The 14434-nt window shown below is 49.3% G+C and overlaps 1 protein-coding gene across 1 annotated transcript in view; it reads left to right on the plus strand.

The window, feature by feature from the left end:
* The window catches only part of LOC147701547 (uncharacterized), a 116651-nt gene that overhangs the window by 90029 nt on the left and 12188 nt on the right, over positions 1-14434 (plus strand). The window contains exons 18-20 of the mRNA XM_086929352.1: positions 5043-5141; positions 6831-6844; positions 9410-9542. Of these exons, the coding sequence (XP_086785478.1) occupies positions 5043-5141; positions 6831-6844; positions 9410-9542 (246 nt within the window). The remainder of the gene's footprint in view (positions 1-5042; positions 5142-6830; positions 6845-9409; positions 9543-14434) is intronic.

The raw sequence follows: 14434 nt of genomic DNA on the forward strand, positions 1-14434 counted from the left end.
CCACCTTGGCGTTTGTTTCCGACTGCTTTGCTTGACCCGGTGTTCAAGGAGGAACTCGGTGTGGAGGTGGAGGCGTTCTTCCCTAGAAACAAGGGCTCTGTGGACAGCATTGAGGTCATTTGGGAGGCATTCAAGGTTACGATTCGGGGTGTCACTATTTCTAAAAGTTGTGGAGTACTCCGTCTGATTGTTCGGACCCTCGAGAGCTTGGAGGCTGATTTGCGAGACTTGGAGCGCAGGATGCAGGTTGACTCGGACCCCGCGCTTCTGGCACAGTTCCGCACTAAGCTTTCCGAGTATGAGGAGGAGGCTGCTCGAGAGGCTAAGCATAGGGGGAAATACTGGACGTCGAGGCGATACTGCGAGGGGGAGCGACCCGGTAAGGTCCTCGCTGCCCTTACTAGGCATCCTAGGCATGGGTCGGACGTGTTGGAATTGGTGTCTCCGGATGGCACTCGCTGTCGAGACACTTCGGGGATTCAGCGCACTTTTATTGATCACTATGCACACCTTTACACGACACAGCAGACGGGAGAGACTCGCTACGGCGGCTTCCTCGATGAGTTGGCGCTTTGTTGGTTATCGGATGGTCATCGTGAGTTCTTAGGCAGGCCCCTAGAGGTGGAGGAGGTCAGGAATGCCATCATGTCTCTTTCTAATGGGAAGGCCGCCGGGCTGGATGGCCTTCCTGCTGAATTTTATAAGTGTTATGTGGACACCATGGCCCCTGTGCTCCGTGAGGTGTTTGAGGAGTCTCTGGAGGAGGGACGTCTACCGGGCTCCATGCGGGAGGTCGCCATCACGTCGCTGCTCAAGCCGGGTAAGGATCCGCTGGATGTGGGCTCCTACAGGCCCCTCTCATTGCTCAACTGCGATGTTAAAATTCTTGCGAAGGTCCTGGCGGTGAGACTAGCCGAACTCATGCCCGTTATCGTGTTGCCTGATCAGTCGGGATTTGTGCCCGGCCGTGCTACCTCTCACAATCTTCGCACTTTGTTTTCGCTTGTGTCGACCATTGATCCCACTGTCCCGGTTGCCGCTATCTTTCTTGATGCCACCAAGGCGTTTGACTCTGTTGAGTGGGGCTACCTTATTGATGTTCTTTGTCGGATGGGTTTCCCCAGGATTTTCATCTCTTGGGTTAAGCTTTTATATACTGATCCGATGGCGAGGGTAGTAGTGAATGGGGTGCTATCCCCCTCGTTCCCTCTCACGAGAGGGACCCGACAGGGTTGCCCCCTCTCACACCTCTTGTTTTCTATCGCCATTGAGCCGCTGGCCTGTAGGATTCGTCAGTTTCATCAGCAGAGCGCCTTTAATTGTCTTCATCGACAGGTCGGCATTTCTTTATACGCCGATGATGTCACACTCTATGTCAAGGACCCTGAGAACAACCTTAATTCGCTCCTGCGGGAGCTGGTCGCTTTTGGAGGTGTCTCCGGGGTTCACATCAACTGGCGGAAATCTCAATTTTTCCCCCTCACTGCTGCGGTGGCCAGGTTTCCCCTTGACTACCCTCTGGAGTGGTGTGACTCGGAGTTGCGATACCTCGGTATTGTCATATCCTTGGACAGGGAAGACGCGGTTCGGCTTAACTATGGTGTGGCCATTACTAAACTGGCGGATGATGTCACCAGGTGGATGTCTTTGCCTCTCTCCATGGCCGGTAGGGCGTCTCTTATCAAGATGGTAGTTCTGCCCCGCTTTCTTTATCTCTTTCAAAACCTCCCATATCATCCTGGTGCTTATTTCTTTCGTAGACTTCGCTCCGAGCTCCTGCGGTTGTTCTGGGGGGGCAAGCAGCCACGGGTGGCCTGGGCCACCCTTACGTTGCCTTATGCTGATGGCGGTTTCGACGTCCCTGACTTTGAACTTTATTATCTCAGCGCTCAGGCGCATTATGCTTATCACTGGATGCGCCCCACGCCGTTCATGCCCCAGATCGCTGCTGAGCATTGGGTCGCCCACCCGCTCCCACTTGAAGGGATGGTTTTGGGCAAGGTGTCAGATTTGGAAACTCCTCGCACGACGGTAACGTGCACGGTGGATGCTTGGAAGCGAGTGGCTCATTTGCTAGGCGTTTCCTTTCTCTACTCGCCAGCCTTGCCTCTGTCGTATCATCCGGATTTGTCGCTGTTGTTGGAAACGGGGTTTCAGCGAATGTGCAAGCGGCTGGGTGTCCTCACGTGGGGCGACTTGTTTCATGACAGTGCCTTCCGTACGCAGGCTCATTTCTTCGGTGCGGCTGCTTGCTCCCCTCTAGACCTGTTCTACTTTGTCCGCCTGCGGCAGGGCATGCGTGCTCTGCTACCAGACTACCCTTCGGAGCCTGGGGTTACCCTCCCCCTCCACGTGCTGTTGGTTTCAGATGGGCGACACCTGGTGTCGAAATTATACGGGGCTATTCGCCGACAGCGATCGGTCCCGGCCAATCGGGTGCGCGAGCAGTGGGTTGCTGAATTGGGTGCTCCTATTACAGACGAGCAGTGGAAATATTGCTGCGGGCTCACGGCCAATGTTTCTTCTAGTTGACGCCTTAAAATCATCCATTACAAGTTTGTTCAGAGGTACTACTATACTCCGGCGAGGAAACTACGGTTCCATTTAGCGGAGGATGACAGGTGTGCTAGGTGTCGGGCGGAAGGCGCTGACTTTTTGCATTTGGCTTGGAGCTGTGCGGGGGTATTGGAATATTGGACTCAGGTGCATGAAGCCCTGCAGGTTATGGCGGAGGATGGGGTGGCGTTAGACCCCTTAGTGATGTTACTTGGCTTCTCTAAGGACGTACCTGCCTCTCACCGTAGATTTGTTGATGTGGCCCTGCTGCTGGCTAGGCGTAGGGTTGCTTGCTGCTGGGGTCGTGGTAGGGTGCCGCGCTTTCAGGACTGGGTGACTGACCTCATATACTGTCAGGATCAATATAATATCTATTCTGACTTGATGCCTGTTCGATGCAGACCAAAGGACTTTTGGAGTCCGCTCCAGGTGTACCTCCTAACCAGGGCTGTGCGGGACTCTGATTCTGAACCTGGGGACCGCGAGGGGATAGGTTGATGACAACATGATAGGCTGGGATTTTACACAACGCCTGCTTTTCTTCCGGTATCGGGAGAGGGGCTGACTGTCTCCTTTTCCTGTGCGCTATTGGGGGGTTGTAGTCTCCCTTACGACTGGTGTATTACTGGTAATTCAGAGTGTATCCCGGTGCAGCACGTTTATTTCCTGTGTTCCTCCTATTTGAGTCCCCTCTGTCTCATGTGCTCTCCGCTACGGTACTGTATTCACACTGCATTGTCTTATTGGCTCGCCTGCCCATGCTGGATCATTGTATTCTAACCTTTACTGTACATTTCGCTATTGCTCCTTGTATTGACTTGTGCCCTGCCCTGTACTTCCTTGTATCTCCTTGATTTTGTTTTTTTTATTTTTCTTGGCTCTGACGTACCACTGTAATGGCCATATGTGACTGTCTGTTTTGTATGTACAATTCCCTTGAACCTGTTTGTCTCCAAATAAAGGTTTAAAAAAAAAAAAAAAAAAAAGTACAAATCGACTATAAAATTGAAACCTCATTACATAGGAAAAATACTGCAACCAATCATTTATTACACCCCAGTATTCAACACCAGGAAAGACTGACATGAAATAACCTATACAGAGAACTTCTGAGATTGAAGAGAAAATTGCTCAACACTCACTATTCAACAAACAATATAAAAATAAAAGAGATTTATTTTTATACATTAATATATTTATACTGCACAAAATGCAGTGGTATAAAGATCTACATTTTACAGGGAACTGTGAATTATTTCCATATTTTGAAGAAATTATGATAATGTCAGCCTCTGCAGAGCTTCACTATTGTTTAATTAGTAATGAAAAGCTATAAATATATTTAAGCTTAGTTATAATTAGGTCAGGACGAAATTCAAATTATGCAGGTGTAATTTGCATAATTTTGTACATTTGTCGTTACATTTGTTCCGCAAAATTCCAGAAATTACACAATTATGCCACTTTGAGTAATAATGTGGCATTTGGAGTAAACATTTAAAGGGAACGTAAAATTTGTCGTCAAAATGTATTGTGAATGCTCAGGGAGAATAGAACATGAATGGCTGGTGTTCATTGTGCTATTGCTTTGAATGCTTTTTTGTCCCAAAAATGTATGCAAGGATGCATTTCATGCTAAAATATAGCACAAAATGATGGATTGCCAATTTACATAAATATGCGTAATTTTGCATAATTTTCTCTTCATTTCACGTAATTGCACAAAAGCTAATAACTGGAATTTCCCATACCTTTTGTGATAACTCATCACTTAATTTGAAGTCTCTTTGTTAAAACCAAGCTAAACCATATTATTATTAATGCAACCTATACCGGTGTATTTTGTGCAACAAAAGCACCAAAAACTGTATTAATTGCATGTTTCAAATATATCATTTCACAAAATGAAGTGGTATTGTGATAGTGCAACTACACATTAATGTATAAATACTTCACTACTCACCAGTCCTGTATCACTACTCTTTTGTAATTATTTATTACTTTTGAATAGTGATGTCACAATGCCTCCTGCTAGAAAGTTTTGATAGTAACTTACATTGAACTGCTTGAAATATGTGTTTGAAGCAAATTACGACCTGTACATTACTGTGTTTACTTTCAAATTATAGATCTCTCATTTATTCTACATATATACAATTAGAATATCAGACTTATAAATAGGAGCAAGCGACAAAAGATGTTTTAAAAAGGGTTTGGGTGACTTTGTGACCATGTTTCGTAAGAAATGACAATCCTTCTGTCTGTAAAAGGAATAGGTCATGTTGCTTCAGAATTTAGAGGCCTTTAAAGGAACCTGGCCTTCAGCTTTATTGCCTATGCAGTCACAGACTTCTAACTGACCTGTAATATCATTATAACATTTGTTAGCAGGTAGTGAATCCAATTTGTTTTACAAACACAGGCACACGTTGATCCGACAGCACTAACTCTGGTGTGTCTATTTTACTCTTTCCTTCTATCACCAGAGTGCCCACCAACATGCCCCACACCTGAAGACTGTGAGTTTGGATGGGTCCTCAGCAAGGTAGAAACTAAAAACGTGTGTTGCGAGGAGTATGAATGTGGTAAGTACAGACAAAACAATAGCCCAGTGAGTGCCTCAGAGCAGCTGTTGTAACATTCTGTGAGCTTATAGACAAAAAACTGTTGTCACGGAGAAAGGAGTCAAGAGCTAGAGTGCACTGCAGAGGAAAGTTCTGCTCTATTGCAGCACAGATAGTTTGCAGGGGGAGTAAAGGTGACTGTACCGCACAGCAGAAGATGTGTCCCACACATCCACCATCCATACTTTCACTGAAAATACAGACGAAATGTCAGCACAAGGGTCTTGTTGTTAATCTGTGGCCTCCTTGTGGAACTCACTGCCCCTACAACTGCGCTCCGAAGCCAGTCTCTTCAGGTTTCGTAAACTCTTAAAAACTTTTTTGTTCTCTGTTTAATCCTTGCATTCTTGTAGCTGTGTTATGTTCTGATAAGCCCGGGGATGCCTATTGGCCTATATGTCTATACAAAACTCGGAATAATAATAATAATAATAATAATAATCTCAGTGGAACTTCACACGAGTCAGGCCAGTAGGCCGCACTTCCCCCAAATAGCAAAAACGTCTGATCAGGACTATGAATCCCAAATATGTGTTATGATGCCACCGCCGCTGTATGTCAACAACCCAGGGTATGGAAGGTAGTCCCACGCCACTACAGTGGTTACGCTTGGCGTGCCCCTCCAGATTGTGGACCTTAGATTTTCTATGGCAAGGCCTAGGCCTCAGTACCCATACCAGAGGAAAGTGCAAGCTGAGGCAATGAAAGCTAAGATACCAGTCCAATATGCAGTTGGATTACCCAGGGCACTGGTCCATGCACGTATACCATGCAGGGGACATTATCATCCCAACTGAATGGTTAGGATTAGTAGTTGTCACTGAGTTGTTAGTGGCTGATGAACAGAAGGCACCTAGGATAGTAGTAATCACTGGCTTGTTAGGGGTGGATGATTGGAAGCAGGCCACACAGACTTGCAGTAATCACTGACTGGTTAGTGATGGATGAGTAAGAACGGGGCACCCAGGCTATTAGGAGTGAATGAGTAGGGATGTGGCAACCGAACTGGTTGTAGTCACCGTCTGTTTACGTCTAGATGAGTAGGGGTGGGCTTGCCATGCTTGTAGTAGTCTCTGACTGGAGAAAGGTAGATGAGTGGGTGTGGGGCGTGCCATTCAAGCCTGTAATAGTCACTTGCTGGTTTTGGGTGGACGAGAGGAGGCTGGGATTGTCCAAACAAGCTAGTGACATTCACTGATCGGCTAGGGTGGAAGAATGGAGGTGGTGCACTCAAGCTAGAAGTAGACACTGGTTAGGGTAGATGAGTGGGTGGGTCACTCATGCTAACAGTAGTCACTAACGTGTTAGGAGAAATCCCTGCCAGGTTTCTCGAGTCTCCAAATTAGTATCAATGAACATATTTCTCTGTTTCCAATATTTGCCTGTCTCCAAACGGTGCATGCTGCCATGCATGCTATCTCCCCCATTCCGAGTGACATGAAGGTATGAGAGTGCTAGATTAGGGGGTGTCTCTGATCAGTAGCCCATATCACAGAACACAGGCCACTTAGAGTCACTCAACGAAAGAGGAATATGCATCCAACTTCCCTGTTTATCTTAACTAGCTGTTTGTACAATGTCTTTTTATGAGAGAGTTAGAGGTCAGATAAGATGTAAAATTAAAATGTTTCTCTCTCACTTTCTTTTCAGTACCCAATACAACGGTAAGCACCTCGCCTGTTTCTTTGTACACTGAATGAAGTAATTAAGAGTCAGTCGGTTACTGTTATGTTTTTGGTATTCTCTGTCTTTCCACCATCACCGCCTATTTGTCACTAGATATAAAAAGTACTTTCACAATCATTTTTGTTTTGATATTTTAAAATGTAACATGTTAGATCTAATTTCTGATGATACTCACCCAGCTTCTGTTGTTCTATCTCTGCTTGTTCCTACTCACCTACTCCTACAGTAAGTTCAGTGATGATCGGATTATGGCCAAAAGCGGGTTGGTAAAGTTATGCTTTTGTTGCCTAGCTTCTTTCTACCATAGACTGCTCGTGGTCTAAAGACATGCCTTTCTAACACCCCCATTCTCCGAAGCTCACGCTCCTTGACTGAGCCCAGCCAACAGCATCACAAGGATGCGCTCTTGAAGGCAAGGAGTCCCATCTTGCTGTTACTTCCAAAGTCATCCTACTGACTCGCGTTTGAGAAGATGCAATGGGCCAAACTCGTGGTGGAGAGTTGAAGAATTGAAAAGAACATGGTGACAAGTTAAGAAAGAACTTGCTCACGCCCACCTGTGTTGTGTATGAGCCGTGAAGGTAGTACAGGATGGCAAAGGATGTATATCTAGGCAACTTCAGAAGGCCTTCTCAGTCAGCTGCTGCAATGTGAAATAAAACTGAGCCAAGTACTTCCCGCTGCTGGAGTAGCATGGCGACAGAAAGTGTCCAAAAACCACTACTCTAACCTGGAAACCTCTCAAGTAGGATTTATCCTCTTCAGTGTACACGCTGGTATCGTCAGTAGCCTCCTACCACCCTTGGCCAGATTACCCCCTTAAAAGGCTAAACTAAATGGTGCTGGCGCAAATATGTCTTTACAGCCAGTTGGTGCTGATTTCCAGAGGTCCTGCAAAAGGGCCTTAGTGTACAGCACAAAGGCCACTGCAAACAAATCACAAGCCGTTATACTTCAGCTGCAAAAGTATAACGCCGTAATCACTGTAGTATTAGAACTGTATCCTTTAATTCCACTAATTATAGTTTGGAGTTATTTGCATTGTCAGTGAGCTCAGCTCTCGCTATTCTATTTTGATTGTCTTCTGAATGTATCGCAGGTATCTTTCCACCCCACTCGTAGGTCTGCAGCCATGTTCTTGGCTTCCCTAGATGACTTGCAGTGGAGGACGACCTGCTTCGGTCTTCCTTGATCTTTCTGACACGTCTCCCATCCCATCACGATGTCTTTCTTGACAAGTCTTAGGTTGGAAGGGCTGCACCCAAGTTGGGCTGCTTTTTTTCGTTTACTAATCAAAGAAACGGCGCAACATTTTCTACATTTCATTCCTCCTTCGCAGACCTTCCCTGGGGGATTCCCAGGGGTCTGAGTCCGACCCGAGTCAACATTTAGATACCTTCCCGGCTAAACTGCCCAGAATGCTCAGCTTCCATTTTTGTTGCTTGTTGTAAATGTCCCACCTCTTCAGTCTCCCAGAGAATGATCACAGGCAAAGCTCACCGTGTGTGACCCTGAGCATAATCAGTACATTTCTGAGTGCAGGAAAAATATGCTCATAAAGAAAACATTAAACGTTACTTAAAACCTTGGAAACTGGAGCAACAAACACCAGTTTGATGTCTCTGGCTGTCTTCAACACAAAGGCATTGGCAAACACCGGGATTATTGCATCTCAAACGAGTTTATTGCAGCGGTGTTAGATAATATTAATGATTTTATATGTTTCCCATGTTCATCATTGTTAACGAGTCCACCCCTCTTCATATTGCAAAGATGCTCCATATTCGTTGACATCTGGCAGTAGGAAGTAGGAAGCTTTGCGCTGCTGGGAGCCCCATGGCGGTACCTTACAGGTGTTATACACAGAGACCGAACAGACGAATGAGCCCTGTAGGCAGGGATAGTACGAAAGATACCACTAATGGAAGCCAGTAAGGATACAGATAAGGTTTGACAAGGGAGGAAACAGGAGGGGAGCCCTGAAGGCTGTGGGGTCGATTATAGACATGCAATACTTTATTTAAGCTGAGGTCCAATTCTGAAGAGCATTCTTAAGTTCTTCGGATGAAACCCTTTTGTTGTTGAAGCCTCTAAGGAACAGTACAATACATTTCACCATTTGACATTTCAAAATGCAGTATTATTTCTTTTGGAGGTTGTCCCTGAAGCTTTCCCCTACGAGTCAGGCTTCTATGCTGCTCTTTAAGTTCTGTTTCTCAATCTCTGTCCTTTTAAAGATGGCTACTCTACTTTGTGTTTCAGCCTGCATTCCACTTTCGTTCTCTCTTTTCTCAGTGTGATTCATTATATTTCAGATGTCTGGTGTCTTAATGTATTGTTTTCATTCTGATTTTGTATACATATATGCTTTGGCTTATTAAAGTTTTCTGCAATGTGTGTTGTGTTTTCTGGTTAATGCTTGCACCACTAAAGGAGTGAGGAAGGAAATGAGAGAGACGGGAAGGGAAGGCAGTGTGTGCTGTTACGTGTGCCCGTATACCCGTGAGTTTGGTTCTTGACAGCTGCTCTTTGTGCCCCTATAGCCGGAGGACTTGTGTCATATGGTGACATGTAAAATACAAGGCTGCAAGAAGACAGGCGCAATCCCTCACCAGGTCGACGAAGGCTCTGGAAAAGGTTCTGGAGAAGACCCCTGCTGTCCGGAATATGAATGCAGTAAGTTGTCATGTGGACACTTAGAGCTGAAGAAACATCCCAACCATCTTTAACTGTCTTCACTCACAGTGGCTCCAGCCAACCCATCCCTCGTTGTATCTTTTAGGAGAAAATATTCAGCATATCTATACTGTCAGCTGCCAGGGTCCATGTTGGCCACCTTTCGCTGTCAGGGTCTGTGCTGTCCAGCTCTCGCTGTCAGGGTCTGTGCTGTCCAGCTCTCGCTGTCAGGGTCTGTGCTGTCCAGCTCTCGCTGTCAGGGTCTGTGCTGTCCAGCTCTCGCTGTCAGGGTCTGTGCTGTCCACCTCTCTCTGTTTGAGCTCTCAGTACTCATCTATCCCATCTCTCACTGACAGCTCTCAGGGTCCATGCTGTCCGCCTCTCGCTGTCAAGGTCCATGCTGTCCGCCTCTCGCTGTCAAGGTCCATGCTGTCCGCCTCTCGCTGTCAGGGTCCACGCTGTCCGCCTCTCGCTGTCAGGGTCCATGCTGCCCGCCTCTCGCTGTCAGGGTCCGTGCTGTCCACCTCTCACTGTTTCAGCTGTCAGTGCTCATCTAGGCCATCTCTTGCTGTCTGAGCTCTCAAGACCCAACCAGTCCAGCTCTCACGGTCTCATCTCCCAGAGGTCATTTAGCCCATCTCTCGCTGTCTCAGCTTTCAGGGCCTGCCCAGTCCATCTTTCACTGTCTCAGCTCGAACTGCTTGTCCAGTTCATTTCTCACTGTCTTAGCGCTCAGCCAACTAGTCTCATACTGTCTAAGATCACATGAATCAGCCATTCAACTATGACTGTCTCTGCTTTCATGCCAGTCTACCTTTGATCTCGACGTTATCGACTCCACCCATCACAGTCATAACTCTCTGGGTCATTTACTCCATCTTTTACTGTCTCAGCTGCATGGACCCTCCCGGTCCATCTCTTAATCCATCTCAAGGGCCCGTCCAGTCCATCTTTCACTGTCTGAAGAGCCGTCCTGTCTATCTCTCACTATCTTAACGGCCCGTCCAGTCTATCTCTCACTATCTCACGGGCCCGTCCAGTCCAGCTTTCAATATCTCAAGGGCCCGTCCAGTCTATCTCTCACCGTCACAAGGGCCCGTCCAGTCTATCTCTCACTGTCTCCAGGGCCCGTCCAGTCTATCTCTCACTACTGCAAGGGCCCGTCCAGTCTATCTCTCACTGTCTCCAGGGCCCGTCCAGTCTATCTCTCACTACTGCAAGGGCCCGTCCAGTCTATCTCTCACTACTGCAAGGGCCCGTCCAGTCTATCTCTCACTACTGCAAGGGCCTTTCCAGTCTATCTCTCACTGTCTCCAGGGCCCGTCCAGTCTATCTCTCATCGTCCCAAGGGCCCGTCCAGTCTATCTCTCACTACTGCAAGGGTCCGTCCAGTCTATCTCTCACTGTCTCCAGGGCCCGTCCAGTCTATCTCTCACTATCTCAAGGGCCCGTCCAGTCTATCTCTCACTGTCTCCAGGGCCCGTCCAGTCTATCTATCACTGTCTCAAGGGCCCGTCCAGTCTATCGCTCACTACTGCAAGGGCCCGTCCAGTCTATCTCTCAATGTCTCCAGGGCCCATCCAGTCTATCTCTCACTATCTCAAGGGCCCATCCAGTCTATCGCTCACTACTGCAAGGGCCCGTCCAGTCTATCTCTCACTGTCTCCAGGGCCCGTCCAGTCTTTCCCTCACTATCTCAAGGGCCCGTCCAGTCTATCTCTCACTACTGCAAGGGCCCGTCCAGTCTATCTCTCACTGTCTCCAGGGCCCGTCCAGTCTATCGCTCACTACTGCAAGGGCCCGTCCAGTCTATCACTCACTGTCTCCAGGGCCCGTCCAGTCTATCTCTCACTACTGCAAGGGCCCGTCCAGTCTTTCTCTCACTGTCTCCAGGGCCCGTCCAGTCTATCTCTCACTACTGCAAGGGCCCGTCCAGTCTATCACTCACTGTCTCCAGGGCCCGTCCAGTCTATCTCTCACTATCTCAAGGGCCCGTCCAGTCTATCTCTCACTGTCTCCTGGGCCCGTCCAGTCTATCTCTCACTGTCTGAAGAGCCGCCCAGTCTATCTCTCACTGTCTCCAGGGCCCGTCCAGTCTATCTCTCACTGTCTCAAGGGCCCGTCCAGTCTATCGCTCACTACTGCAAGGGCCCGTCCAGTCTATCTCTCACTGTCTCCAGGGCCCATCCAGTCTATCTCTCACTATCTCAAGGGCCCATCCAGTCTATCGCTCACTACTGCAAGGGCCCGTCCAGTCTATCTCTCACTGTCTCCAGGGCCCATCCAGTCTATCTCTCACCATCTCAAGGGCCCATCCAGTCTATCGCTCACTACTGCAAGGGCCCGTCCAGTCTATCTCTCACTGTCTCCAGGGCCCGTCCAGTCTTTCTCTCACTATCTCAAGGGCCCGTCCAGTCTATCTCTCACTACTGCAAGGGCCCGTCCAGTCTATCTCTCACTGTCTCCAGGGCCCGTCCAGTCTATCGCTCACTACTGCAAGGGCCCGTCCAGTCTATCACTCACTGTCTCCAGGGCCCGTCCAGTCTATCTCTCACTACTGCAAGTGCCCGTCCAGTCTATCTCTCACTGTCTCCAGGGCCCGTCCAGTCTATCCCTCACTACTGCAAGGGCCCGTCCAGTCTATCACTCACTGTCTCCAGGGCCCGTCCAGTCTATCTCTCACTATCTCAAGGGCCCGTCCAGTCTATCTCTCACTGTCTCCTGGGCCCGTCCAGTCTATCTCTCACTGTCTGAAGAGCCGCCCAGTCTATCTCTCACTGTCTCCAGGGCCCGTCCAGTCTATCTCTCACTATCTTAACGGCCCATCCAGTCTATATCTCACTATCTCACGGGCCCGTCCAGTCCAGCTTTCAATATCTCAAGGGCCCGTCCAGTATATCACTCACTGTCTCCAGGGCCCGTCCAGTCTATCTCTCACTGTCTCCAGGGCCCGTCCAGTCTATCTCTCATCGTCACAAGGGCCCGTCCAGTCTATCTCTCACTGTCTCCAGGGCCCGTCCAGTCTATCTCTCACTACTGCAAGGGCCCGTCCAGTCTATCTCTCACTACTGCAAGGGCCCGTCCAGTCTATCTCTCACTACTGCAAGGGCCCGTCCAGTCTATCTCTCACTGTCTCCAGGGCCCGTCCAGTCTATCTCTCACTATCTCACGGGCCCGTCCAGTCCAGCTTTCAATATCTCAAGGGCCCGTCCAGTCTATCTCTCACTGTCTCCAGGGCCCGCCCAGTCTATCTCTCATCGTCCCAAGGGCCCGTCCAGTCTATCTCTCACTACTGCAAGGGCCCGTCCAGTCTATCTCTCACTGTCTCCAGGGCCCGTCCAGTCTATCTCTCACTATCTCAAGGGCCTGTCCAGTCTATCTCTCACTACTGCAAGGGCCCGTCCAGTCTATCTCTCACTGTCTCCAGGGCCCATCGAGTCTATCTCTCACTATCTCAAGGGCCCATCCAGTCTATCGCTCACTACTGCAAGGGCCCGTCCAGTCTATCTCTCACTGTCTCCAGGGCCCGTCCAGTCTTTCTCTCACTATCTCAAGGGCCCGTCCAGTCTATCTCTCACTACTGCAAGGGCCCATCCAGTCTATCTCTCACTGTCTCCAGGGCCCGTCCAGTCTATCTCTCACTACTGCAAGGGCCCGTCCAGTCTATCACTCACTGTCTCCAGGGCCCGTCCAGTCTATTTCTCACTATCTCAAGGGCCCGTCCAGTCTATCTCTCATCGCCCCAAGGGCCCGTCCAGTTTATCTCTCACTGTCTCCAGGGCCCGTCCAGTCTATCTCTCATCGTCCCAAGGGCCCGTCCAGTCTATCTCTCACTACTGCAAGGGCCCGTCCAGTCTATCACTCACTGTCACCAGGGCCCGTCCAGTCTATCTCTCACTATCTCAACGGCCCGTCCAGTCTATCTCTCACTACTGCAAGGGCCCATCCAGTCTATCTCTCACTGTCTCCAGGGCCCATCCCGTCTATCTCTCACTATCTCAAGGGCCCATCCAGTCTATCGCTCACTACTGCAAGGGCCCGTCAAGTCTATCTCTCACTGTCTCCAGGGCCCGTCCAGTCTTTCTCTCACTATCTCAAGGGCCCGTCCAGTCTATCTCTCACTACTGCAAGGGCCCGTCCAGTCTATCTCTCACTGTCTCCAGGGCCCGTCCAGTCTATCTCTCACTACTGCAAGGGCCCGTCCAGTCTATCACTCACTGTCTCCAGGGCCCGTCCAGTCTATCTCTCACTATCTCAAGGGCCCGTCCAGTCTATCTCTCATCGTCCCAAGGGCCCGTCCAGTTTATCTCTCACTGTCTCCAGGGCCCGTCCAGTCTATCTCTCATCGTCCCAAGGGCCCGTCCAGTCTATCTCTCACTACTGCAAGGGCCCGTCCAGTCTATCACTCACTGTCACCAGGGCCCGTCCAGTCTATCTCTCACTATCTCAACGGCCCGTCCAGTCTATCTCTCACTACTGCAAGGGCCCATCCAGTCTATCTCTCACTGTCTCCAGGGCCCATCCCGTCTATCTCTCACTATCTCAAGGGCCCATCCAGTCTATCGCTCACTACTGCAAGGGCCCGTCCAGTCTATCTCTCACTGTCTCCAGGGCCCGTCCAGTCTTTCTCTCACTATCTCAAGGGCCCGTCCAGTCTATCTCTCACTACTGCAAGGGCCCGTCCAGTCTATCTCTCACTGTCTCCCGGCCCGTCCAGTCTATCTCTCACTACTGCAAGGGCCCGTCCAGTCTATCACTCACTGTCTCCAGGGCCCGTCCAGTCTATCTCTCACTATCTCAAGGGCCCGTCCAGTCTATCTCTCACTACTGCAAGGGCCCGTCCAGTCTATCTCTCACTGTCTCCAGGGCCCGTCCAGTCTATCTCTCATCGT

The sequence above is a fragment of the Lissotriton vulgaris genome, chromosome 7 (assembly GCF_964263255.1).
Source record: "Lissotriton vulgaris chromosome 7, aLisVul1.2, whole genome shotgun sequence".
Lineage (NCBI taxonomy): Eukaryota > Metazoa > Chordata > Amphibia > Caudata > Salamandridae > Lissotriton > Lissotriton vulgaris.